Source organism: Musa acuminata, chromosome BXJ2-3 (assembly GCF_036884655.1).
Source record: "Musa acuminata AAA Group cultivar baxijiao chromosome BXJ2-3, Cavendish_Baxijiao_AAA, whole genome shotgun sequence".
NCBI classification, from domain to species: domain Eukaryota; kingdom Viridiplantae; phylum Streptophyta; class Magnoliopsida; order Zingiberales; family Musaceae; genus Musa; species Musa acuminata.
The window spans coordinates 42,016,734-42,039,966 of record NC_088340.1 but is presented as its reverse complement, the minus strand read 5'-3'; the positions used below and the strand labels follow the sequence as shown (position 1 = coordinate 42,039,966).

The following is a 23,233-nucleotide window of genomic DNA, read 5'->3' as shown; positions in this document are numbered from 1 at the left end:
ACATTGTTATACTCATTGCGGCCAAAATTTCTCATATTCGTATACATTTTCGATATAAGCATCATAGTTAGACAGCTACGCGTGCAACAAAAAAGACAGCAGAGAAATTTAATGCAAGCAGATTAAAAGAGAGGCAACAAAACAATCACATTTAAGTGTTGAATGACATGTCAGCTTATATTTCTACAGCCAAGAGAAGAAAGTCCAAGAAAGAGCCTTCTCAAATTTGATCACTTAAAAACCTTCACATACAAATGGTGCCAACACCCAGTACTCTTCATGCTTAATCTCTCTCTCTCTACAAAAGATTGTAATCAAAACCTCATGATGATTATCTACAGTAGTAGAGAACTGCAACCAAAAGCAGATGATGGACGACAAAATGTTTCATCCAATAATAAACTGAATTATTTCTAGTACACACATAATTGTTACACAATCTCGGTATAATTGATATGTAAGGACCAGCTCTCAACTCTCTCACCATAAATGACACTGGACAAACTGTTTATTTTTTTGTCCCTCAATCTTATACAGGTATATTTAGAGAGAGATTGGGTCCTGGCTCAGCAATAGCTTTACATTTATGAGAAGAATGTCTGTGTAATGGAAGACATCAAATTAAGGAATAACAAAAAAGTCCTAACCAGACTTCGAGATGCATATCTTATTGTAAATGGAGCCACTGTTCCTTGTTGCATGCTTGATATCACAAAGAACATGTATCCGATAGCTATCCATGATGGTTATATAGACAAGAATATGTCTTGGATGAATAAAGCATATATGAGTTTAGCATCTTTTCTTTCTTCTCACATCAGACCATTTGCTCCCCTATTAGATCAAGACCCACGAGAAGAAATGATACTCCTTGAAAGAGCAGGAAGTAGAAGTGAATCCCTTGGGCAGAGAGCAGACTTCTGACTGCAGCAGTGAGGAGGAGAAGAGCAAGAGCTAATTCCTTCTTGTAAAGCTGGTTTCCCCTCTTTGCAGGAGGAGGAGGAGGAGCTTCTTCTTGCTGATCCTTCAATTTGTTCAGCTCCATGAGCTCGCTCATTGAAACCCCCCTATGTAGTTGCAAATGGCCTACAGGCTTCGAGCATCTTTCAGCTGCCACCAACAGATCAGATTCTGATGACCTTCCTGCCTTCTTTGTGACAATCCATTCGTACGAACTCCCCAGTTGGAATAGACCGACTACCATAGCGTTGAACTTGGTCACCGACATGGTGTTCTCAAAGAGAAGGTAAGGAACAATGAAAGGGAAGGATCTTGGGGCTGGTAGAATGTTTAGGAACGACATAATAACAGGGATATAGCAGATTACCCAGAGAGGTAGCTCAGCCTCAGGTACAAACATGGATAGTGGTAGAATTACACAAAACAATGTGAAAGAATAAAATGGGAGGATTAGCTTTCTCAAGAGGAAAAAGAGCAGGATTAAATTAGCCTTCTTCCACACAGATATCTGCAAAAGCACAAGAATTGTTCTCTAGAATATATTTCTGCAGTGAATGCATTCAACGAGATTGATAGGCTCGTATTAAGATGACGAACCTTGGATTTTAAGATGGCTGGAAGGCATAGACGGAATAATTGCATTGGACCAGAGTGCCATCTGTGCTGCTGTTTTCGGTAAGCCTCATAAGATTCGGGCACTTCACACAGCACCTGAGCAAAAGGGATCAAACATAAGATGTAAGGCCTGTATACAAAGCGAAGCAACGGATGAATTGTGGTATCTCATGGACCACCTTGACATCGTTGAGGAAGATGAACTTCCAACCATTGAGATGTGCACGTACGGCAATGTCCATATCTTCCACAGTTGTCCGCTCCAGCCAACCTCCAGAGTCCTCCAAAGCTTTGATTCTCCACACACCCGCAGTCCCATTAAAGCCAAAGAAGTTCAAGAAAACACCATTCACCTGCTGCTCGACTTCAAAATGGAAGCAGAGATTAATGTTTTGGAGTCGGGTAAGCAGGTTTTCATCCTTATTTACGAAGCTCCATCTGGCCTGAACCAGCCCAAGCTCGGGATTTCCCTGAATCAACAAAATTTTATGAATAGTAAAATGTTGAGAGTTCACTATATGTCGTATACCGATTATCTGAAATTTTTGTAGCATGTTATCACTACCTTAAAATGTGGAATAGTCTTCTTAAGGAAATCTGGGTTGGGTGTGAAGTCAGCATCAAATATAGCAACAAATTCATAGTCTTTAACATAGTCACAACTCATAGCAGACTTCAGATTTCCAGCTTTATAACCAGTTCGGACTAAACGATGCCGATAGACAATGTTGACACCTCGTTGACTCCACTTAGACACCTCTGCTCTAATTAAGAGCATGATTGTCTCATCATTCGAGTCATCAAGAACTTGAACTAGAACACGGTCTCTTGGCCAATCAATCTGGCACGCAGCAGAAATAGATTGCTCATATACCTGCAAAAGTTTAAATCCAGAATAGGGAAATCATTACTTCTGCAACACATCAAACTGTAGCACCATGAACATATTCGGCATCTGATGCCATAAAATTTATGATCAAAGAAGCTGGAATTGAATAGTATATATACATATATTTGGTACAAATGCAATTATGTGCAGAAGCATCCTTAGAACAAGAATGAAGAATAAGGAGCAACAAAATGTAGATTACCTCTCTCTCATTGCACATTGGAATCTGGATTAGCACCATGGGGTACTCAGATCCTGAACTTTCTACATCATCTGCTTTGAACGATTCACTGTCTATGGTTGGCTTGATCTTCTTCAGCTTGATCCAGAAGCACCCAAGACACAGGATCATTCGATCCAATGATTGTATCATGAAGAGAACGATGCAGAAGTTTGACAAGACCTGAATCGGATAGGCGATATAGTTGGATCTGAATGCAAGCCAACAGAGGTAGGCATTGTGCATCCACACCTGGATCTCGGTGGTTTCAGGCATATGCAAGCTCTCCGGCAACTGCAAGTTAGGCTTCTTGAAGTGCCACCCCTTCCAGTAGGCAATCATCTCGAGTGCGAGCATGGCGATCGAGAGGACCAAGAAGCCCCTGAGGAACCTGAACAGTAACCTGCCCTTGCCAGGCTTATCGCTCTCCGTGGAGAATCCTTGCCCGAAGAACACCCTCTTCTTGAGGGCGCCGAGCAGCGACCAAAGGCCAGCAGCCAACCAGGCAACGCAGCCGACAGCTCGATGGGCCTTGAGCAGCAAGACCCAAGTGACTTGCTTTGCGTTCCTTCCCCGGCCCTTGTCCGCCGGCCGGAAAGCGGCAGCGCCGGGGCCGTCGACCTCGAGGACCGAGTAGTTGGGATTCTGCATCGTCACGACCACCGGCGTGCCGCTTCGGATCTCCTTCGCCCACCAATCCGAAAAATCCAAGCTTGGGGCCATTTCCTTCCTCTTCGAGAAAGGATAGAGAAGAATCCCTCACAATGCTCCTCAAACCCTCATCGCCCAGATCCCAAAATGAGAACTTTCTTCCACCCCCAGCATCAGAATCAGATTTTTCTGCAAGGGAAGAACAGAACCATCTGCGCTCATGGCATTCCAAGCGCGACGCAGCTGCTCAAGCGCAGGAAGAGAGCAAGCTGGCCTCGGCTCATGGTTTTGCTCCTCCTCTGCCCTCCAAAGCTCTACAAGACAGCATTGCAGGGAAACGTATCTGCAAGTGTAAAGCTCCAAACCCGGTGGGCTCTAAACAATAGTTCTAAACAATCAAATCCACCACTGTTTTCCCTTCAGTTTTGTTCTGAATTCTGAATGTTACCCCGAGTAAACCTATTCTAAAACCAAACAAGAAAGAAAGATCTCTATCTTCCTCTGTCCAAAGACTACAAACTAAGAAGAGAAACAAAATAAAAAAGGATTTAGAATAGAACTTCACTGGGAAATCTGTAGAAGCATGGCCGCCCTCCGTGGGTTTCAGATCCAAGTTTATAGTGGGCAGAGACAGTCCACTGTCTCAGCTGCTTGCTCTGGATTTATAGAGGCAGAGAGAAGACATGAACAGGAAGTTACCATTGCAGTCAAAGCTGAACATGATTTGGGATAAAAGGGCTGCACATTTCGGCAAGCAAAGAACCAGGAAACATTCCTTTTCTTTACCATTGCTCATCTTCCACCTTACTTTCAAGATCTAACAAGACAGGCTGTGCAGGAAGCATCGAAGAAATTGTGGTGACCTGCAATCAAATTTGCTTTGGGAAAGTTCAATCAGATATATTGGATTCAAGTAATATCTAAACAACTGTTCTACATTCTGATTATAAAAGACCTCAAGATATGTCTGCTGACACTCTCTGAACGAATATTCAATGCAAGATAGCATATATTAAACTCGAGTCATTCGGATATACCGCCGATCTTGTTCTCGCAGGTCAATCGACGTTGCGGTGATGAAAGCAATGGACCTTTGTTGCAGACAACCACATCAATGCATCATGATAATGACCGGAGAGATGCCTGATATCTTCATTTACTAAGGTTGTGCATTCGATTGGATACAGATCCGGAATATGTTGAAGGAGTGTGGGGACTTTGGGAGGAACCAAGAAGGATTGATTAGGTTATGATATTAGCCATAGTGGCCCTAATATTCTACCGTGAATGCCATGAAAGAAGGAATATTATTGTATTGTGGCCACGCCGATGGATGTGACTGTTACTCCCAAATCCTTTTCCCGACGATCTAAATGCACCCCACTAGATTCTCTCGATGCTCACGTGGACCCATTTTATTGGCAGTTTACCCGAGATAAAAGTGGCCTTTTCTATGATTTATCACCGTATTATTATTATAATTATTATTAATGACGATATATTTTTGGTGGACGGCCCAGATTTTTTATGGTGACGTCAGCTTGATGCGGATCGTCGAGTATCTGGCGATGAGAAGGCCACCGACAGCGTCCGCGTCGGTCAACGATCGTAGCGCAGGTCCGAGTCCACGATGACGTGGCGGATCGGCTGCTCATGGATAGGAATGTCGCACACCACAAAGGAAGGCACGAGTCCCAGGCGTCTGCCATGTTCCATTTCTCGCAACTTAAATCGTACCCCAAGTCGTAACTCAACAGCCATGACAATTCGTCTCTCTTAAATGATGTAACCTAATCGATTCCGAATGCTTAATGACACCAAACCTACATGTAAGGATGCTATTGATTAGGATGGCAAGGGTAATTTGTACTAATTAGGTAAAATTTCTTAGGGGTGATATAATAATTTGCAACCTTAAAGTGTGACATTAATGAGGAAAAGGTTCTAATTCAAATGATTTTAGGGAAGGCTAACAAATTTGTTAGTGTTCCTGTCATCAATCGAGGATCTAAAGATCATCAATGTATCTACATGGTAAGGCATGTAATTGACCTATCATGTTACAGGCATGACTTGTGCCTCTAATTTACATCTCATTGTCCTTTTCTCGAGGCATTAATTGGTACCATATATATAATATATATATTTGTGATCTATTTGAGTACATTAGACTCCCTCCACTTTGGTATTGCAAACTCTATGAAATGTTAGGGGCATCCCAATGCTGAGATCATGCAAGCATGGAAGTAATTATGAGACACTGTTTTGACTTGCCACCGACACTTAGTCAAGTAGCAGTCAACACCTGATACCAGCTAGTGTGGTCAAAATTGGCACATCAACATGGAAGCTTCCAATTGCCTTGTCCATGTTCAAGCAGAAAACAAGTCCATATCCCCAATCTCAATGTACATTAATCTTAGGGACAAAATTGCATATGAATCCCTCTAAAAAATTTTACTGATATGTTGCTATAACTAATACTATTAGTTGATTATTAGCATAATGATATTGAAACTATAATTGACATTAATATCCATCACAAAGGTAAAAATAAATTTAAAAAGTAAAACAGTCATTGATAATTAGAAAAAATAATTAATATATAGATATTATATTTTAAATTATTATAAAATTTATGTTTTTCTATATATATATGTTACATTAAAATATATAGAGGTAAATCCACTATTTCTAAATTTTCAAAGGATAGATATGCAAAAGTCCATTTTGGTTAATTTTATACTTACCCGATTGTAATACAAAAATAAATTGGTTAGAGATCCAATAAGTGTTGGGGGGGGGCCAAAGAAAAGGGTGAGGGAACAGCATCATCTATGACACCCCAATTCCAATTGGATCTTCCCACACTGCCAAAAAAAAATGTTATACCATGCATCACATCTACAAGATCAAATAATTTTTTATAAGCACACAAATCATCACTACCAAAATCCATGTGTACTTGCATCACAAGGTGTTCTACTTTCCTAACTAGAACAAATTATATCACATACTTACAATTGTGAGCTAATTACTTGGCATGTTATAAGATTAAGGTACTTCAAATTAAATTTACAAGAAAACATTGAATTGTTATAGCTGAAGCAACCATTCACCATTCTTAAGATATTCCAATTGTAGATGATTGGTGGACTCGTACCTCTTGCCTCTGACCTCCATTGATCCTTGTCAGAATCAAGATGAAGCCTTTGTTAAGATGTTTAAGACTAAAAAATTGTGTATGCTTTGTTCTTGAGATTAAGCTAAATGTGAGTGACAGATCAATCTCTCCTTCTTTCTCTAATATTTCTTCTTTATAACTGAGCAGGCAGCATGTGAGGCAGATTGTGTGCCAAAATTGAATATTATGAGATGTCTACCTTTGTATGAGATGCACATGAATCAACAGTTATGGAATATGCTCTCTTTATGCTTTAGCTCATTAGAAGACCAGAACTGAATGAGGAAAATCTTGATGAACCAAAGGTTGTGTATAAAGATGAATGATCATTCAAGCCCTCACTTTTAGATGATGGAGAGTGATGTTGTAGTTGACCATGGGAAACAAATCAATTCAACAATTACGATTAATATGGAGATGGATAAACACATGATTCAGAAATAGATACAGATGTAGGAATTTTTGGAAGGACACTTCATATACATCAGGAGTCCATCGATGAAAAGGATTTGGGAAGCAATTTGATTGATCCTTTGCCCTTGAATGAGCTCCATGTGAGGGACAATGATATTGTAAAAATAAACCAAAACTCCATCATACAAGAAAAATAAAGAGGTGGCATAAATAATTCCGACTAAATCTCTCTTCTTTGCTAAAGTCAGAACAGAGATAATAATTTGAGGAAAGTAAATGCAGGCGAAAAGAATATATATATATTTACTCCAAGAAACTATTTTATGTACCTCTTTTTCATGAAAAGAAATTTGAGATAGCAACAATGTTCATTGAAAATGAATGATCTTAAATAATTCGTAATGCATGCACCGTCAATGATATTTATTGATGACAATATGTCAACAAATCCAGTTAACTCTTCTATGAGTTAAGTGGCATCTAAATTTTCTTGATAATATACACATCTAAGCCACAAAAAGTGCTGATGTGCTATACTACTCCAAGAACATGAACCCTAATCTGTGCGCTTGAAGCAGGCATCAAGAGTTCCAAACATCTACAACTGGAGATATGGGCTTAGGGAGATGGCTTTGTCAGGATGTTAGCAGACAAGCCATGTTGGAAGAGCATGCATCCCTTGATACTGCAAGTGGACAGACCAGACCTGAACCATGGAGAGCACGCATGCATGCATATATGAATGATAAGCACCTTGACAAGAGTATTGAGGTGAACCTGTCCCTACCCAGCCACATTGTGGTGTGGGAGACACTGGAACATGTTTCACATCCAGTGCCTGCTTGGCTTTGGCCATCTGAATAGGAGTTCCACAAAGAAAACAAGGGCTCCAAGATGGTAATGTGCATAGTTGAATACTATATAAAATGTTATTATTAACCACAAAAATGTTATTAGAGTCTAATATGTATTGTGTCCTCTCTTGTCAGTTTTGAGTATTGGGAATTTATCATAATCCAATCTTGGGGATTTATGATAATCCAATTAAGAATCTCGATCATGGTATTAAGGCAGATCATGCGTTTTGAGTCATGCATCCATCCCCTGTAAATTACACTCATGCTTAATCGATAACTGTGCAATGTTCATCTTATATTTGGACTTGTACTGTACACTACACTTGAGTTCAGTTTGATATATTATCTAATTGTATTATATTGAGTTTGCTCTGATAGTTTAAGCTTTTGAGATTTAGAACAACCAATTTATCAAATCAATATAAAATAGAGGTCTAGACTGATATTTATGGCCATTGCAAAATGATAAGTATTATGAAATCCATTTGACTTGGTAAGACAATATGCATAATCAATGGTCAAAAATAATATGAATATTTTCTAACAATTAGAATCAATGGTCTGTGACAGAGAAACTTAAGAAGACTTTTGTAGAAACTATAAAAAAAAATATGAATGCTCTTAATTGAATTAAGGATATTATCTTCTACAAAGATAGGAAAATTAGTTTCAATGATAAGATGAGAGGTAAAGACAATCCTAAGAGATTTCACTATAGATAGATATTCAATACTTTTGATTTACCTAAGGATAAAAACAGATCCTCAATAATTGGGACACTATAGTGTTGGCAAAATAATGCATAAATGGTCCAAAGTGCAATAATTGATGGACCCATTGGCTACATCTGTGCCACATTTGGTCACCCTACTCTACATTAGCATGAAGGCAAAATGTAGACTTGGTAAAACAGCACCTTCACAGAAAGCAAGACAACAGAACATTTACTAATACTTCCGAAGGGATCTATCTTGCCCTTAATACAAAGAGTTATGATTTCTACTCAAAAAAATAACTTTTTTTTATAACTCACCGCAAAGTTATGGACTTTACATTCTGTGCAAGAACAAGAGTGGGCAGTAGAAAAAAACCTGAATATTTCAGTCAAGAAGTGCCGTCCATCTATTTTTCAGAAAACATGTTTCTGTCTCATCTGCAAACATGTAGCAAGCGGAGATTTATATGTCAGTCAGGAGCAGAAACACATTAACGGAGTTGCAATGTCTCAGAACTAAAAAACTTAAATTGTACTTGAAGAAATAGCTAAAAATGTAACAGGAAATTAGCAAGAAAGACAGCAACCAATATGCAGAGACTCAGAATCTAAGACAAGTCTTAACAATCTGTTGGACTCGTCACATGCTGGATAGCAGTAAAAAGATGAAAAAACACTCCAAGTTACTATCTAGCATCACAAAGATCAATGATATATCATATTTATTAAATCTCAAATACTGTTGTTGTATCCTCAAATAATTTTCAAATGTTCAGGAAGTTAACACACAATAAAGACTGAGCAAGAAATACACTGAATTCAAGAGACCAAGCAATAGTACTATAGATTTCTGTCTGTGAAATACAACTCTTTGGTTGGCTTTATGAGAAACTAATAGACATAATCCCTTTCAAGGCTAATATTGGTATGTAATCGTTTGGCATTTCAAGCAAGAGAAGGTGCACATAGGATGAATACCTTCCAAGTTTATTGGGAAATCCACAATTATGGAAACAGAGAGAAAGGTACTAATGACCAGCCAGACATTTATTACATAGTGAGCTCAATACAAGCAAAAACTTTTAGTGATAGTTCCACATAAAACTAGTGAATGGACATGGCTTGTTATCCAACATCATGTTAGTGCTTTTTGAGAATGTTACTAATTCCTGAGGAATTAATTATTTTTTTGTTTATTTGATATTTCTAATGAATCTATCAATCATTTTCTTAATTCACTACATACTCTGCATCACATACATATAAAGAGTTGAATATGTGCTATACTAACCCAACAATCGGCCCCAATTAATCGTGGTTTATGAGATCAAATTTAGGACCAAAATTTAATTTGTCTGCAGAAATAGGTAGTAATTGCTTCTCTTCTGTTCATTTTAACTTCTACAGCCTAATTAGCCCTGAGAAAAGATCCTCTTGAAAGTGCCATTATATTGCCAAAATGAAAACAAAAAAGAAAACAACCAATGTGGCTCCATTTCTTTCTGAAGTCCTCTTATACTTCATGTTCTTAATGCACAAACAACAAAACTCAAAGAAACAAGTCACTAGGAAGAATCAAATAGAAATTTGTGTAGGTAGATATAGAGAACCAAATTAATCTGGAAAAGTAAAACAAGATATAGCACAAGAATTCTACAACAGTGCTAGTGAAAATAACTTCAGCACTGCAACAATTACTGCCTCAACCTAGAGACACTCTAAGATACTTTTGACCAACAGAACTGCTCTAAAAGATACAAGTTTGTAGTTATTTAAATTCTTACACTAATAGACTCTGTTAATAAATGTAGACAGAAAATACAGCAGCTCTTTTGCTGATAACATCTGAGAATTAATATCATGAACACAAATTCATTAAATTCCCCAACTATCTGAGAGAATCTGAATGAACCTATTTTGATTTGAGAATCTTATCAAACATAGTTAAATAAAATGTCAGATTAGCAGGACAAAATGAATTATAACTATCCAAGCGCTATTTTTTTAAGGTGAGAATAAATTGAATAATATGATGTTCAGTAACTAATGTTACCCAACTGCCAATGCTTGAAGAATGCAGGCTACAGCAAAAAGACTATCAAGATAGCCACTCAAAGAAGTATGCATACAAGTACACTATTATATGGAGGCCACCAACCAAAGATGAGCAGTGAAAAATCTATCATTTTATTGCTTTCTTGTCAGGAAGATGGAGACCTCGAGTACTCACTATATCTTGCTCATTTTGAAGTAACTCAGACCCTAAAGGTGTAAAAATACAATGCCTTTCTGACTATAGCTTAAGGAACACAAACTCTTTGATAGCTGGTATTTCACCAATCTTCTTGAGAGTTTCCTTATCTGGCTCCTCATCGACACCAATTGCCATTATGGCCTGTTTCCTTGGTGCAGTCCTACCCACACTCATAAAGCTGATGTTCACATTCTGCTCTCCAAGAATTTTTCCTACCCGTCCAATGTTACCAGGCTGATCAACATTCCTGCACAATATTGCATTCCCTTCAAGGCTTACATCCACACTGAAAGACCCTACAAGGGTAAGGCGCGGTATGCCATCCTTCACCCTTCCTTCCACCACTATATCACCAGAATCAGACAAGGCACTGGCGAATTTAGACTCTACATTTGTCAGATGAATCTGGATCGAGTCGAGAGGGGCCTCAAGAGAGCTGTCACGATAAATCCTCTCTTCACTGATGCGGAGACCTCTCTGTTTGGCAGTATAATCCGCATTGACGATGTTGATGAAGACACTGGATATGGGTTCGATTATTCCCTTTGTGATCATAGCACGAAGAATCCTCGTGTCCAAGTCATCAGGGTCACGTGCTGATGTGTACACAACCTTAACCCCCTTGATGCCACTTCCACCAGCTACTAGCTGGACAGCAAGCCTGCCCAGCTTCTCTGCCAGGATAACACAAGGGCCTAGCTCAGAAAGAACCTGACAAAAAGGAACATAATATAAGCTCGCGGGAAATACATAATGTAAATATTATGGAAGACCTGTCATAAATAATCACCTCAGCTGGAACCATGGGGGCATTCACAGCAGTAGCAGCAAGTTCACCCTTCAATGCCCCAATAACAGCCTCTGCTATTTCTACAGCTACACCTTCCTAAAATTGTTGGTGACAATGTTGCATAAGATAATTATTACAGAAGTCTGCCAATGAGGACATTTGTGAATTCACCAAAACAGAGGTGCTAATTATATTTGTTACATTCTAGTTCTGCTCTAGTAAAAGACAATAAAGGTCAACTTCCAGAAGGGAAATCTCTTAGATGCTTCCACAACAAAGAGGGACTTGAAACAACCACATTCTCTTGTTTATACAATTAAGGTTGAGTTTAAGAAGACAGACCTGAGCCTCCACAGTACTAGCTCCAAGGTGAGGAGTGACAGTAACATTCTCATGCATCACCAGTTTACTGTCTTTTGGTGGTGGCTCTACAGTGAATACATCAAGTGCTGCCTGATCCAGTTCATAGTACAATTAGCGTGAGCAAATATTTATGCATGTTTAGCGAATAGTGGTACCTAGGATATTCCTCAATAGGAGCAATATGAACATAAAAACGTCTGATACACATGCATTATGAAATAGAACAGCCATCTTCATTCTTTCATCTTCACATGTGACTGGTTCACTCTTATGAACAAAACCAAAGAATTAGAAGCAAAAAATTCCCACATCCCCTGAATTATGTTCTTGTTAGTTCAAGCATTCAAGAAATATGTGTAAGAATGTTTCAATTAAGACAGTAGATTATCATAAAAGGAACAAATTGGGAGAAAGAATATGTTACAGGAGAAGCCTACCTGAGCAACTGTCCCATTATCAAGTGCTCTGACCAGGGCATCTTCATCAATAACTCCACCCCTGGCAACATTAATGATTCTCACTCCTTTTTTCACTTTTGCAAATGTTTCATCGTTGAAAAGCTTTGCAGTAGTAGGAGTCAGTGGCATGTGGAGCGATATGAAGTCTGCAGTGGATATTGCTTCATCAAATGATACAAGCTCTACTCCAATTGCACGGGCTCTATCAGCAGGCGCATATGGATCATGAGCAATCACGTTCATCCCTAATCCTTTTGCTCGTCTAGCAACTTCTGAACCAACTTTCCCAAATCCCATTACTGCTAAAGTCTTTCCTACCAGAGAGACACCAACATATTTGTTGCGTTGCCATTTACCTGAATATCACAAACGCAAAAACATGTCAATAGCAGAACATCAATTTCAATCATACAGTACACATATAACCAATAATAGTAAATTTGATAAGTTCAACAGAATAATAGAATTATAAAAAAACATTAAACACAAAATTCAGTTCAACAAGTAACAAGAAATACCAACTTTTGTATACATCTAACCCGTATTAAATGCCTGAGTCCTTAAATTATGTTAAAAACAATGTATGATATAAATAGACAACTAGCAGATTTTTTTTCCCAGTAGGTAAGAGGAGAAGAAATGGATCTTGGTATTAATAACCTAGTAAAGCAGATGTGTCTGACAATGTTAGTAGGCACACACTATCATCTATAAACATACGGGTCTTTGAAATTAGCATTAGGATATCTTTCTTTTCTTGGATGCTCACATTTTCAAAAGAATCTTGTTTTTTTTCAATTTGACATGATACTACATTCCCTAACATCTAAGCTTGTTAACTCGTGCAATTTTCAAAAAACAGAAAGCTTGCAGGATATAACCCATACAGCACAGATATGGAGGGATAGTAGGGTTTAAAGATATGCTCATATGAAGAGAAAAAAGGTCATTTACAGACATATTTTTGTACATAACATTTGTACAATATAGGTGAACTAAAATCATCTTCGTGATAACCTGAAATAAGACATAACAATATTTCCCAACAATACTTTAGAACATACAAGTTACAGCAAGTGAAAAATCCAACATAAATGGATAATGATATGAACTGATACATATCCTGAAGCCTTCCATAGATGATGGCCAGTTGTCCTACATGTAAATAATACATTTAACAAATTCCTATTTATAGACCAATGAATTTATGTCATTTTTTACTGTTTGTAAAAAAAATGAATTTTATCATTTTCTCGATGTATATAAACTATTAGAAGTATGATCCATATGTACTGCTATTCATCATATATGTCCTTGTTTTTGTTAACACGTCTAACAGATAACCAACGAGACATCTAGAAGAGGAGCATGTATCTGCAGTAATTCTGTAAATAACTTTAAAAATACATGACATTGGACCAGTGAAACAACAACCAAGCATGTCGATAAAAGCACCAGCTGCTGAATAAAAAGATTGTAACAATACATAACCATCAGAAAAAATGAATTATCATATTGAACACTAAAACTGTAGGCTTTTACGAAGTTTGTAAGACAGGATAACACTAAAATAAGACCACAAGTTTTAATCAAGTATCGGACTTCTCTTTAAAATGGCTCACCAAAATGTAGAAGGGACAGGAGATGTCATCAAATGGTATCCCAAGAAATTAGGATCAGATTACCAGGATCACATATCATGAAATGCATCGTAAATAATTAACTATGCAAATTCAACACAAATGGTATCCACTTAGTACAGATTTTCCAAAACACATTGATTGTGGAGATCATTTAAATACTCAAAAGTTTGTGTATATGCATGACAAACATAACTTTACCCATTTGTAAAATACCCCACTCACCTCCTGCCTTGTGCTTGGATGCAGTGATGGACCCACAGGTCAGTCCTACATGGACCTCATTGTTGCTTTCAATTCTCCAATCAGAAGGAAGGTAGTTGGGATTGGCAGGTAGGTACGAAAAAAAGGGTGTTCCCAGAATCTATATTTTAAAATAAAAGAACTCAGAACTGGTGGCATTGTCATATAAAATTCAGACACTGGCTAACTTCGGCCTAGGATTTCTAAGCAACAGGCCAATAGAAGGCAGCATTTATGTGAATCATAGAATGAAGGGATCTTTTTTATTTCAATAGTCCTTCATAACGTGGGAGGAATTTTATCATAGGAGAAATGCATAATAAATAAGCCATGAAGACCACCAAATTAAAATAAAGAAAGCAAATCACATAAAATTGGTACAACCAAATCCCATCGTACTTCTACAGTTCCTACATCTCACAGAAAATAATTAGCTACCAGACCAGAGATCCACCTACTTTTTCTGAAACACAAGATCTTTTTTCTCTCAATTGGTGATAAAATCTGAGAAATTTAGCAGCCATAAGACAATAAAAAACTAATCAGAGGAAATCACAAGAAAAAAGGTTCAAAAATTCGTATGTTAGTTACAAACAGTCAATAATGGAAAAAGTTAAACGACAGATCTAAGGAATCACTTGTCTGTTCCCATCCAATGATCAAATATTGCTCTCCATACCGCATTCAGCAAATCAGATCTAAACAAAATGCAATGAGACGGACAAGAACAATAACTGGAAGAAGAAGAAGAAGAAGAAGAAGAAGAAGAAGAAGTGGGAAAACATGAAGTGCTTACCGGCCTTCATGGAGGCGTCAGCCTGTGCGACGTTCCTCGCCAAAGCGACAAGCAGTGCGATCCCGTGCTCGGCAGCGGCGACCGTGTTCGCGGCGGGCGCGTTGACGACGAGGCACCCGCTCTCGGTGGCAGCCTGGAGGTCCACATTGTCGATCCCCACCCCGGCCCTGCCCACCACTTTGAGCCGCCCCTTGGAGGCCTCAAACACCTCCGGCGTCACCTTGGTCCCGCTCCGCACGATCAGCGCATCGCAGAGCGAGATCTTAGCGCAAAGCTCCTCGAGCGAGAGGTTGTACGAGCAGTCCACGTTGGCGAACTTCCGAAGCAGAGCCAGCCCGGCCTCCCCGAGCTTCTCGGCCACCAGAACTGTCGGCCGTGCCGCCGCCTCAATCCGAAGTCCCCGTCCAGCGCTCCGTCTGCGGAGCGCCGGGGTCCAGTGGTTGGTGGGGTAGGAGAGGCGGAGGCCGAGGAAAGGTGAACGAGAGCGAGCAAAACGGAAGGAGGAAGAGGAGAAGGAGTAGAGGGCAGGGGTGGTGGCGGAGGGCCGGAGGAAGGCTTCAGGGGCGGCGGCGGAGGGCAGGGGAGCGAGAAGAGCTCCGGCCATCGGCTTCTTCTTTGGCTTCTTGAAAGGATGGGTTAAAAGCCGGTAGGGTTTAAATAGTGGCACGGATATAGATAGGACAGTTTTGCATATAAGCGCTTCTACAATGTAAAATTGCACCAAAAATGCATCAACACATTTACAAATATAGGTTCGTAGTATTTAACATATCAATGACAGCCCCATTTGAGCAGTGTGATGGAGTTCTTTGTAATTAGTTAATATCAGAGGAAAACTATGCGATTAGGCACTACAGAAGCGTGTTTCTTTGATTTCTCATTTGAAAAGGTCTGTTATGCAAAAAACACCGGGCTCCCGTGACCGCCCGACCGCGCCCGCTCGAGCCGTAGTATTTGTAGTACATGGGATCCACGCACCGCCGGTGATCACCTTAGGACAACTTCTGGGCTTAAACAATACCGGATCCCCTGTCCCAGTCGATTCACCAAACAGGTGAAAAGGAGTAGCCATTGGTTTCAAATGATGTGGGTCCTACATGTTCTTGCTTCTTTAACCAATGACATGATGCCATCCTATCTCAGAAAGATTCTCGCTTTCTCCCGATCCGAATAGGATATGTAGTTTTTATTGGTGAATAGAGACTTTGTATATGTATCAAAATACTCTCACATATTCAAAAAAATAATACAACTAAAAATTAAATATTTAAATATTTTTATTTTTAAAATAATAAAGATACAAATTTGTAATATCGAAGATAAATTAGTTTATATTATACATTAATCTTTTTTTTTTCGAGTATTTTGGTATAGACTTTTTGTGTGTTTTATATAAGTGATAAAAATATTATAAAATACTGTAATTAGCATAAAAATCAAGTTTTTACATGTTCTTATTATCAAATCAATAAAAATACTTTTTAGAAATCTCACAATGGATGAGTTTTAAATCTTAGTTATAATATTTTTGTAGGATTATAGGATTTTTATGGATATGCTAAAAATATTGTAACTCTATGATCGTAAGGGTGGATCTCTCCTCAGGCATAATTGATACATTCAGATTCAAATAAAGATCTAAATGATTAATTATATTATATGTTAAACTAGTTAGTAACCATGGTTAATACTTATTACATTGAATTTATTGAAGATGAGGTTGCCATTTGTATATATTGTTTCAAAGATAGACATGTAAAACTAAAAAGGAAATTATACACTGTTGATACTTACATACTCATGTCTATGTCTATTATTTTCTTTCTTTTTTCTTCTTTTCGACCACTTTTTTTTCTTTTAACAAAGTACTTGATACTTGGCCAGGATGCATGGTTAGGAATAAGCCAATCCTTCAATGATGCCACTAAAATTATGTTAAAGCATCCGAATTATTGAGCTTTGTTCTCTCTCTCTCTCTTGCATGGGGTTATCTCCCCAAATGTATTATTTTACTTTGTATGTTAAAACCATATTGTTCAGTGATATGATATAAAAATAATAAATATATATATAATAAAATAGTTCTATAAAATGTGGAGCAATAAGATGTCTTTGCATAGCTTCCGACCATCATATGTTTATTTACTTTTTATTTTTCCTTCATTTTTTTACTTTGTATAAAGTGATAATTATATATATTATATTATATATATGTTATTATAACTTTATTTAACCTAGATTATCAATCAAAATACTTAAACTAAAATTAATAGTAATAGCTCGTATCAAACTATGATGATGTGAGACATAATCCGTGTCACGAACAAATAATATCGTGATTCGGGTACGATGGTTTAACTAGTCTATCAATTTCATTTTACCTAAATCATCGATCAAAATAATTAAATTATAATCAATAATAGTATACTTAGATAATTACGTATCAATTTTAATATTATCCTTTTTCAACGTACGACTAATCGGAAAGTGTTACGATGTATACGTGGAGAACTATAGAATAATAATATTTATTAAAAAATTTAATATAGTTGACCCCTTATTTTATAATTAAACTTTAGTAATATAACAAAAAAAAATTATTTTTTAAGTGAGAAATAACATGCAAACTTTATGACTTTGACGATAGAAGTAATAACTTCACATACATTGGGTCATAATAGCCAAACAAAAGCCAAGTGAAGTAGGTTGGATGAACACACAGTTTTGCTGAGAACAATTTAGTAATTTTGGATATCGTATAATTTTTCTGATTGAATGGTAAGTATAATTTAATTATATTAACTCACTTAAAATATAAAATCATAATTGATTTATAATCATTGATTTAAGAAGATGTAGAGTATTTATTCTATAAATACCTTATAACTTTTTTTAATTATTCTTTATATTTCTTTGTTCGAATTACTAATCTAATTGGAAATATTTAGTGTTGAATATATTCTTTGATCTTATGCTTCTATTAATTCTTTCTATATTTAGCCTTATAAATAAATACTAATTAATTAAGGCTTCCGGGTTAGTCAGTGCGGTGGGGCCCAGACCAGATGGGCCAATCAGCTCAGGCTAACGTTATGGGCTTGTTGTATGCAGGGATAGCACGGAAGGACCACTATGTATACGTACGTATGTGTCTACGTACGTATATTCAGGGAGAATCGACGGCTCTTCTGGTTTCCCTAACCGCAACCAATCACCAGTAGCCATCCCCGCCTTCCGCCCTCCCTAAACCCTCCTCCCCAATCCCACCACTCTGCTATCCCTAGCGCGCCGCTGATCCCTCCGGCCGTTCTGCCGCCCGCTCTCCCTCAGCTTCTTACCGCAACCGCCGCTGCACCCGCTGCCGCGGCTGCTGCCCCACTGGCACCTCTCGTTTGTTCTGGTAACATGTTATAAAGACCTTCCCTTTTGCACTATCTGTAGATTGATAGGAGGCACAACCGTTTGGACAAACGGGTTATCTGCATTACGTAGTGATCTGCTCCACTGTCGTCGCTTTCTGTCGCATCGTTTATGTGATTCTTCGCTCATGCCGCTGCCAAACCCCCTCGTTGCCCCCATAAACTTGTTCGGTGGAACGAATCACCAATGAGTTCATCCGTTTTTGAGTGATCTGTGAATGTATGTTCTTTGTTGTCCTCGGAGGTTTCTAGGGTTCCTGATTCTGCCTTGTTATTGATTGCTTCTTCAGGTGCAATGGCTTCCTCCACTCTGTCGGCTCCCGTCATGCAGAAAGGCATCCATGGTTGGAATCCATGTGCAAGGATTTCGAGCAATGCTCGCGTGAATTCCCATCGAACACTTAATTGCCCTCTTTCGATGAGCACCGTCAGAAAACCACTCTTTTTCCGAGCACATCCTTCTTCCATTAATCCACCACATGTCAGCGCCAGTCAGCGCTATTCGCTTGATACCAAAAAGTTTCCTGTTTCATGTGCCGGCAAGTTTCAACTCGATGATGTCATTGAATCTCAACAATTTGATACGGATATTCTGAATGGAATATTTGAGGTAGCCTTTGAGATGGAAAAAATTGAGAAGAATTCACCGGGGAGCAATATACTGAAAGGATATCTCATGGCTACTCTATTTTATGAACCATCGACTCGGACTAGACTTTCGTTTGAGTCTGCCATGAAAAGATTAGGTGGAGAAGTTTTGACTACGGAAAATGCACGAGAATTTTCTTCCGCCGCAAAAGGAGAAACTCTTGAAGGTATGGTTTTACTCTAGCTGATAGGTTTGTTTTATTATGACTTGTATATGCAAGACTTATGAGCCACAAGCATGATTGCAGATACTATAAGGACAGTTGAAGGTTATTCAGATATAATCATTCTGAGACACTTTGAAGGTGGAGCTGCTAAGCGGGCAGCTTCTACAGCCACTATTCCTGTAATAAATGCTGGGGATGGTCCAGGTCAGCATCCAACACAGGTATGGAAGAGGATTTTTGTTTTGTTTCCTGTTTGTAATGATGCTAGAATATAAATTGGAAGCTATTACAGTGCATTTTCTCTCAAACAAAGGAGAATTTATTGTTGGCAGCCTTGTATTTTATTGTTGAGAAGTTTGTTTTGCTTTACCATCTGAATTCTGAACAAAGGAGAATAAAAGATCTCATACCTTAATGACTCTGAGTCCAAACTTGTTTGGTCTCAGGAAGTTTTTGTCAAATTAGGATCACTATTATAATCAAAAGTTCATTACCTTGACAGAAAACATTTCGTTAAGGCTGTGATGAATTCTTGAAAGTGCTGCAGGGGCATAAAAGCAAATAAGATTATGATTTTAATTATGACCTCTTATCTTACATTTTTTGTATTACATATCTGGTCCACGACATATAATAGTCCTGCAGATTTTATTGAAGATGCTCGTAAAAATGACCTTATTTTGTAGTCACCATGGCGTTCATATCGATGTGATATGATGCACTCATTTTGTTTAAGAGCATACAGTCTAAATTTTTATCTTCCTTTTGCATTTTTAACTTCTGTGGTTGACTTTCTATAGTTTTTGACCCTATTTCTATTGGATGTACAATTCTAAGATTAAGCTCGACCCTTTTGTGTTTTTATTTTTGGGTCTGATATAGTTTGTGCCTACAAACACTCAATTTAGGGACAAACAGACCTGTAACCATATGCAAAATTTCCATGCAGTTTGATGGAATATCTCTCATATCAAACCAACTTAAGTTATTCTTTAATGATAGTACTTTAGAATTTTCTATAGTCTGTTTGCCATTCCTAGCTTTCAGCTTGTGATTTAGATTACCTTTGTAATTCCAATCTTGTTTTTTTAACTTCCCTACCTATTGACCTGGGGTGGAGGATATAGGAGTCAGGTGAATTGATCTGATCAAAAGCTAGAGTTATGATTTTGTATGTACTTATAAGAGATGTCTGAGCATAAAGGGAATAGTTTCTTTTATTTCAAGTGCTGATTAGTCAATAGGACATTCTGTGGCAAGAGAGATGCCATTTTGATGTTTCACTGTACTATTTATACCCTATAATTTTCAGGAAGTTAAAGGATGTCCAGAAGGGTCAGCATGCAGCCAGATGGCTTACTGTCGTGGTGGCACCCTGTGCAAGCCCGATGTTCCTGGCAATCTGGGTCTATATTGATACATATTATCCAGCTTCTTTATTTCAAGTGGTGCTCAATTAAATGAAGTTAATTTACCTAGACCTACTTTTCAAGCTCCTCTTCATAGATAAATATGCTAGAATTGGTCGCTTGTGGTTGAACCTTTTAGTTCTAGTACTCTCTGGTCTGATTGATATTTTGGCCATAGGTTTTCATAGATAAATATGTTGGTTATGTAGTTATGTCAAAAGACTTGTACAGTTTTCAAATGAAACCTGTACTTTCAGAATAAAAAATATACCATGCAACTTTTATCTGTCTGGGCACAAGGAAATGGAACAAAATCAGATATTAAATACAAATCTTCTCATAAATTGTGGGTACGAAAAACTGGTACTCCTTTCTGTTAAAGGTGACTGCTGTTCTGACATTTCCTTTTAGAAGCATCCATTTAATCTGTTCAGAACTTTCTTTGTAAAATCTTGAAGGCAATGTAGAGCTTGATTCATAATGCACTCTTGATGAGAAGATCGTGCATGCATCTAGTGTGTGTTTCAAATTATTGGCTTTTTAATAATCGAAGAATAAAATTTTGTTTTAAAATAACATTTAATTTTGCGATAACCATTTGATGATGTGACTGCTACACAAAATTCTCAATTTCATATATTTGCTCTTTCATGATTTTTTTTAATATCACGCCTCAATATATTTGACGTCATTCTAATTAGTTAGTTATACACAATCTTGTAGCATACGTTTGTTATTTCTTTTATTTGTGTAATATGTGGGTTGTCTTGCACAATACTGTGTTTTACTAGTTGATCAAAAAACAAGGATGTGAATTTTTTTGGGCATTTGGGTTCTGCAGTGGCCAATTTTGGATTGGAAGGCTGATGTTTTAGATAGTCTGGATGAAGAAGATTTTAACTCTATGGTCAATAGGTCCCTATAATATGATTAGGAAATTTGTTTTTGCAGGCTTTATTGGATGTGTACACCATCAAAAGAGAAATAGGTAGACTAGATGGAATATCACTTGGTTTGGTCGGCGATCTTGCGAATGGAAGAACCGTTAGATCACTGGCATATCTGATAGCCAAGTATAAAAAAGTAAAGATCTACTTTGTTGCACCAGATGTTGTGAAGATGAAGGTATGATTCTCCTTATTGCCATTGCTTTTGCTTCTAAATGCTAAATAAATGTTTACAGACACCATCGATTTTGCTCCCTTGGATAAATATACTTTGCTGTCATAATTTAGATTTATGATGTTTCAATGTAGGATGATATCAAAGACTACTTGACATCCATGGGTGTTGAATGGGAAGAAAGCTCAGATCTACTGGAAGTTGCTTCAAAGTGCGATGTTGTTTATCAAACTCGCATTCAGAAAGAAAGATTTGGTGAGAGGATAGACCTTTATGAAGCAGCTCGTGGTAAGTACATAGTGGACAAAAAGGTGTTAGATGTGCTTCCAAAGCATGCCGTTATCATGCATCCTCTCCCAAGACTCGATGAGGTACGTGAATTCATCCGAATCTATTTGTCAGTTATGTAGAATGAAAGAAGAATAGTCTTGACAACAAACATCAACTTACAAAGCTCACTCAACCTTTTGCACTAAATGGAATTTTGATCAAAATCGTTCTTGATATGCACTGAAACTAAACTTATTAGTTTCTTTGTGACATTTTCTTTTTCTAAATGTTGCAACTGATCTTTATGTTTCATTCTGTATAAATTTCGCTAGCAAAATGACTCAAACTTGATTTCTCTCCGAAGGATTGTGATTCATGAAGTTAAATTCATCTGCAGATAACTGTGGATGTTGATGGTGATCCTAGAGCTGCATATTTCAGACAAGCCAAGAATGGCCTCTACATTCGAATGGCTCTATTGAAGCTGCTGCTGCTTGGCTGGTGAATGTTGAGAAACACTTTCCCAAGGGAATTTGATGGAGTATTTTGACGTCTAATAATTGGTTGGTTGTTCTACCTACGAAAACAAGTTACATGTTTCCACCCTACTTGTGCAACCATATATTTTAGAAGCCATAATGTCCTAATTATTTGGTGAATGTTACCACCATAATCGACAAAAACCCGTAATTTGGATTCTTTTGTCATTAACAGTTCTTGTTAAATCAAGAGTTTTTAAAATTATTTTTAGTAAAATTTTCTTAGATCTTCTTTTTGCCTTTCTTTGTATTTTCTGTATTGCTTGATTAAGTCTAACTAAAACATCAATCATGTAAGTTATGGTCTTCCCATCTTACTGGCTGTTTGTGTTCATTGCTGATGGCAGAATAGTAAATAACAGTATTTCATAAAATGCTGTTTGTGTTCATTGTTGATGGCAGAATAGTAAATAACAGTATTTCATAAAAAAGATTACTAACTAATGTTATATAAATGAACGCCTAAATGCTAAATTTAAAGGTAAATATGAGGGAGGGTTATTTAAAGGTACCTCAATCCGAGTAGGAGCTCGCTTCAACCAATGAGAAGTCAGATCGGGTAATCAGACGGTCAGAAATACAAACAGATGCTTCCCACGGATCGCTTCCG

General features: G+C 37.7%; 3 protein-coding genes across 5 annotated transcripts; 1 reads left to right on the top strand and 2 right to left on the bottom strand.

The window, feature by feature from the left end:
* Positions 1–150: 150 nt before the first annotated feature.
* On the bottom strand, positions 151–4,554 carry LOC135608375 (probable xyloglucan glycosyltransferase 5). 2 transcript variants are annotated; one of them, XM_065101183.1, is made up of 7 exons: positions 4,373–4,554; positions 3,901–4,198; positions 2,667–3,799; positions 2,141–2,449; positions 1,755–2,045; positions 1,558–1,671; positions 151–1,468 (listed from the first exon to the last, which is right to left on the bottom strand). In XM_065101183.1, exons 3-7 carry the CDS (start codon positions 3,405–3,407, stop codon positions 818–820), a joined length of 2,106 nt encoding a protein of 701 aa, XP_064957255.1. In that variant the 5' UTR covers positions 3,408–3,799; positions 3,901–4,198; positions 4,373–4,554; the 3' UTR covers positions 151–817. The 2 variants fall into 2 exon arrangements, with proteins under 2 accessions (XP_064957255.1, XP_064957254.1); XM_065101182.1 differs by having other exon boundaries at positions 2,667–4,198.
* A 4,197-nt stretch (positions 4,555–8,751) lies between these two features.
* LOC135608374 (D-3-phosphoglycerate dehydrogenase 3, chloroplastic-like) lies at positions 8,752–15,668 on the bottom strand. 2 transcript variants are annotated; one of them, XR_010485500.1, is made up of 6 exons: positions 15,050–15,668; positions 12,350–12,726; positions 11,892–12,002; positions 11,550–11,645; positions 10,736–11,470; positions 8,752–8,943 (listed from the first exon to the last, which is right to left on the bottom strand). XR_010485500.1 is itself a non-coding variant. In XM_065101181.1 (5 exons), the coding sequence occupies exons 1-5, from the start codon at positions 15,651–15,653 to the stop codon at positions 10,799–10,801; spliced, it is 1,860 nt and encodes a 619-aa protein (XP_064957253.1). In that variant the 5' UTR covers positions 15,654–15,668; the 3' UTR covers positions 10,588–10,798. The 2 variants fall into 2 exon arrangements, 1 of the variants encoding a protein (XP_064957253.1); XM_065101181.1 differs by lacking the exon at positions 8,752–8,943 and having other exon boundaries at positions 10,588–11,470.
* Positions 15,669–18,239: 2,571 nt separating this feature from the next.
* LOC103980012 (aspartate carbamoyltransferase, chloroplastic) lies at positions 18,240–22,859 on the top strand. The gene is made up of 6 exons (XM_009396301.3): positions 18,240–18,449; positions 18,759–19,283; positions 19,365–19,504; positions 21,644–21,817; positions 21,949–22,185; positions 22,482–22,859. The coding sequence occupies exons 2-6, from the start codon at positions 18,764–18,766 to the stop codon at positions 22,587–22,589; spliced, it is 1,179 nt and encodes a 392-aa protein (XP_009394576.2). The 5' UTR covers positions 18,240–18,449; positions 18,759–18,763; the 3' UTR covers positions 22,590–22,859.
* The last annotated feature ends 374 nt before the right edge of the window (positions 22,860–23,233 follow it).